Source organism: Pezoporus occidentalis, unplaced genomic scaffold (genome assembly GCF_034315485.1).
Source record: "Pezoporus occidentalis ecotype Australia unplaced genomic scaffold, CSIRO_AGI_Poc_V1 ctg488, whole genome shotgun sequence".
Lineage (NCBI taxonomy): Eukaryota > Metazoa > Chordata > Aves > Psittaciformes > Psittacidae > Pezoporus > Pezoporus occidentalis.
Genome location: NW_026915822.1, coordinates 63,174 through 67,977, shown reverse-complemented (window position 1 = coordinate 67,977; position 4,804 = coordinate 63,174). Strand labels below are relative to the sequence as shown.

The 4,804-nt window shown below is 61.9% G+C and overlaps 1 protein-coding gene across 1 annotated transcript; it reads left to right on the top strand.

The window, feature by feature from the left end:
• Nucleotides 1–2,121: 2,121 nt before the first annotated feature.
• On the top strand, nucleotides 2,122–3,630 carry LOC134172970 (uncharacterized). The gene is made up of 2 exons (XM_062636618.1): nucleotides 2,122–3,210; nucleotides 3,595–3,630. The coding sequence occupies exons 1-2, from the start codon at nucleotides 2,122–2,124 to the stop codon at nucleotides 3,628–3,630; spliced, it is 1,125 nt and encodes a 374-aa protein (XP_062492602.1).
• Nucleotides 3,631–4,804: the final 1,174 nt, after the last annotated feature.

The following is a 4,804-nucleotide window of genomic DNA, read 5'->3' as shown; positions in this document are numbered from 1 at the left end:
CGTATTTCACTGTATAATAACCAATATCAAGCCCGTATTTCAGTGTATAATAACGGATATCAAACCCGTGCTGCAGTGGGTAATCAATATCAAACCCGTGTGCAATGGGTAATCAATATCAACCCCATACTGCAGTGGGTAATCAATATCAAACCCGTGCTGCAGTGGGTAATCAATATCAAACCCGTGCTGCAGTGGGTAATCAATATCAGACCCGTGCTGCAGTGGGTAATCGATATCAGACCCGTGCTGCAGTGGGTAATCAATATCAAACCCGTGCTGCAGTGGGTAATCAATATCAGACCCGTGCTGCAGTGGGTAATCAATATCAGACCCGTGCTGCAGTGGGTAATCGATATCAAACCCGTACTGCAGTGGGTAATCAATATCAAACCCGTACTGGAGTGGGTAATCAATATCAAACCCGTACTGCAGTGGGTAATCAATACCAGACCCGTACTGCAGTGGGTAATCAATACCAGACCCGTACTGCAGTGGGTAATCAATACCAGACCCGTGCTGCAGTGGGTAATCGATACCAGACCCGTGCTGCAGTGGGTAATCGATATCAAACCCGTACTACAGTGGGTAATCGATATCAGACCCGTACTACAGTGGGTAATCAATATCAGACCCGTGCTGCAGTGGGTAATCAATATCAGACCCGTGCTGCAGTGGGTAATCGATATCAGACCCGTACTGCAGTGGGTAATCAATACCAGACCCGTGCTGCAGTGGGTAATCGATATCAGACCTGTACTGCAGTGGGTAATCGATATCAGACCCGTGCTGCAGTGGGTAATCGATATCAGACCCGTGCTGCAGTGGGTAATCAATATCAAACCCGTGCTGCAGTGGGTAATCGATATCAAACCCGTGCTGCAGTGGGTAATCGATATCAGACCCGTACTGCAGTGGATAATCGATATCAACCCCATACTGCAGTGGGTAATCGATATCAAACCCGTACTGCAGTGGGTAATCGATATCAAACCCGTACTGCAGTGGGTAATCGATATCAAACCCTGTCTATAGGGCTGCAGAGACAGAGCCTGTGTCCATAACACCCAGCATCCATTGGGAGCACCCAGCACATCCCCATGTCCATAACACCCAGCATCCATTGGGAGCACCCAATGCACCCCCGTGCCCATAACACACAGCATCCATTGGGAGCACCCAGCACATCCCCATGTCCATAACACACAGCATCCATTGGGAGCACCCAGCACATCCCCGTGTCCATAACACCCAGCACCCATTGGGAGCACCCAATGCACCCCCGTGTCCATAACACCCAGCATCCATTGGGAGCACCCAATGCACCCCCGTGTCCATAACACCCAGCATCCATTGGGAGCACCCAGCACATCCCCATGTCCATAACACCCAGCACCCATTGGGAGCACCCAATGCACCCCCATGTCCATAACACCCAGCACCCATTGGGAGCACCCAGCACATCCCCGTGTCCATAACACCCAGCACCCATTGGGAGCACCCAATGCACCCCCATGTCCATAACACCCAGCATCCATTGGGAGCACCCAGCACATCCCCGTGTCCATAACACCCAGCATCCATTGGGAGCACCCAATGCACCCCCATGTCCATAACACCCAGCATCCATTGGGAGCACCCAATGCACCCCCATGTCCATAACACCCAGCATCCATTGGGAGCACCCAATGCACCCCCATGTCCATAACACCCAGCATCCATTGGGAGCACCCAACACATCCCCATGTCCATAACACCCAGCATCCATTGGGAGCACCCAATGCACCCCCATGTCCATAACACCCAGCATCCATTGGGAGCACCCAGTGCACCCCCATGTCCATAACACCCAGCATCCATTGGGAGCACCCAATGCACCCCCGTGTCCATAACACCCAGCATCCATTGGGAGCACCCAATGCACCCCCATGTCCATAACACCCAGCACCCATTGGGAGCACCCAACTCACCAAGCTCTGGTGGTTTTAACCCATCCCCACCCCTGTCACATGAAACAGCTCCGCTCCCAGCCCTGGCTTTATTGTACCGTGATAGAGCCGCTGCGACAGAGCCGGCGCGATAGAGCCGCCACGATAGAGCCGGCGCAATAGAGCCGCCGCGATGGAGCCGCCACGATACAGACGCTGCGATAGAGCCGCCGCGATAGAGCCGCCGCGATACAGACGCCGCGATAGAGCCGCCGCGACAGAGCCGCTGCGATGGAGCCGCCGCGATGCAGGGAGGCACCACGACAGTGACCCCCCCGTACAGAGACCAGCACAGGCACCCCGGTACAGAGACCCCCAGGACAGAGCAGACCCCGGTACAGAGACCCCCGGTACAGAGACCCCCGGGACAGAGACCCCCGGGACAGACCAAACCCCGGTACAGAGACCCCCGGTACAGAGACCCCGGTACAGAGACCCCCAGGACAGAGCAGACCCCAGTACAGAGACCCCGGTACAGAGACCCCCGGGACAGAGCAGACCCTGGTACAGAGACCCCGGTACAGAGACCCCCGGGACAGAGCAGACCCCGGTACAGAGACCCCCGGGACAGAGACCCCCAGGACAGAGACCCCCAGGACAGAGCAGACCCCGGTACAGAGACCCCTGGGACAGACCAGACCCCGGTACAGAGACCCCCAGGACAGGGACCCCCGGGACAGAGCAGACCCCGGTACAGAGACCCCCTGGGACAGACCAGACCCTGGTACAGAGACCCCGGTACAGAGACCCCTGGGACAGAGCAGACCCCGGTACAGAGACCCCCAGGACAGAGCAGACCCCGGTACAGAGCAGACCCCGGTACAGAGACCCCCGGTACAGAGACCCCTGGGACAGAGACCCCGGTACAGAGACCCCCGGGACAGAGCAGACCCCGGTACAGAGACTCCCGGGACAGGGACCCCTGGGACAGAGACCTCCAGTACAGAGACCCCTGGGACAGAGCAGACCCCGGTACAGAGACCCCTGGGACAGAGCAGACCCCGGTACAGAGACCCCCGGTACAGAGACCCCCGGGACAGAGCAGACCCCGGTACAGAGACCCCCGGGACAGAGCAGACCCTGGTACAGAGACCCCCAGGACAGGGACCCCCGGTACAGAGACCCCTGGGACAGAGACCCCCAGGACAGGGACCCCCGGGACAGACCAGACCCCGGTACAGAGACCCCTGGGACAGAGACCCCTGGGACAGAGCAGACCCCGGTACAGAGACCCCTGGGACAGAGCAGACCCCGGTACAGAGACCCCTGGGACAGGGACCCCCGGGACAGAGCAGACCCCAGGACAGAGACCCCCAGGACAGGGCCCCCCCCTTTGGGGCCACCAGGACCCACCCCCAATAGAGACCAGGCTCCCCCAGCACACAGAACCCTGGGGGCTGCAGCCTCACAGGAATGGGGCCCATTGGCACCGCCCCATTGCTGCCAGCCCAGGGCTCGGCTGGGGCTGGTGTCCCTGTCCCCTGCCCCACGGCCACAGCGTCCGGCTGGGGGGCTGGCTCTGCCCCATCCATGGCTCTGGATGGAGGTTCACCCGCGGGTGCATCCGTGGGTCCTTCCGTGGGGCTGTCCATGGGGCTCTCTGCAGGTCCAGCGGCATCACTTCAAGAGTGCACGTTCCTGAGCCATGGGTCCCTGTGTGGGTCCATCCGTGGGTCCCTTCCCTCTGTGGGTCCCTCTGTGGGTCCCACCGTGGGTCCCTTCCCTCTGTGGGTCCCACCATGGGTCCCTCTGTGGGCCCCACCGTGGGTCCCTCTGTGGGTCCATCTGTGGGTCCCTTCCCTCTGTGGGTCCCTCTGTGGGTCCCACCGTGGGTCGCTGTGGGTCAGTCCCAGAAGAGCACGTTCCAGAGCAGCAGGGGCAGGTGCTGGGGGGCAGAGGGGAGCCTGGGCCAGGCTCGGGTCCATGTGTGGGGCGCTGTGGGTCAGTCCCAGAAGAGCACGTTCCAGAGCAGCAGGTGCTGGGGGGCAGAGGGGGCCCGGGGCCGGGCTCGGGTCCATGTGTGGGGTGCTGTGGGTCAGTCCCAGAAGAGCACGTTCCAGAGCAGCAGGGGCAGGTGCTGGGGGGCAGAGGGGGCCCAGGCTGGGCTCGGGTCCATGTGTGGGGCGCTGTGGGTCAGTCCCAGAAGAGCACGTTCCAGAGCAGCAGGGGCAGGTGCTGGGGGGCACAGGGAGCCCGGGGCCGGGCTCGGGTCCATGTGTGGGGCGCTGTGGGTCAGTCCCAGAAGAGCACATTCCAGAGCAGCAGGGGCAGGTGCTGGGGGGCACAGGGGGGCCCGGGCCGGGCTCAGGTCCATGTGTGGGGCGCTGTGGGTCAGTCCCAGAAGAGCACGTTCCAGAGCAGCAGCCAGCAGGGGGTGGGGGGCACAGGGGGGCCCGGGGCCGGGCTCGGGTCCATGTGTGGGGCGCTGTGGGTCAGTCCCAGAAGAGCACGTTCCAGAGCAGCAGGGGCAGGGGCAGGTGCTGGGGGGCAGAGGGGGGCCGGGGCCGGGCTCAGGTCCATGTGTGGGGCGCTGTGGGTCAGTCCCAGAAGAGCACGTTCCAGAGCAGCAGGGGCTGGGGGGCAGAGGGGAGCCTGGGCCGGGCTCGGGTCCATGTGTGGGGCGCTGTGGGTCAGTCCCAGAAGAGCACGTTCCAGAGCAGCAGCCAGCAGGGGCTGGGGGGCAGAGGGGAGCCTGGGCCGGGCTCGGGTCCATGTGTGGGGCGCTGTGGGTCAGTCCCAGAAGAGCACGTTCCAGAGCAGCAGGGGCAGGGGCAGGTGCTGGGGGGCAGAGGGGGCCCGGGGCCGGGCTCGGGTCC

Excerpts from the sequence above, each read along its gene's own strand:
- LOC134172970 (XM_062636618.1), top strand. The coding sequence starts at position 2,122 with ATGGAGCCGCCACGATACAGACGCTGCGATAGAGCCGCCGCGATAGAG. Across the intron at positions 3,211-3,594 it reads CTGGGACAGAGCAGACCCCG|GTCCAGCGGCATCACTTCAA; the intron begins GTACAGAGACCC and ends GGCTCTCTGCAG.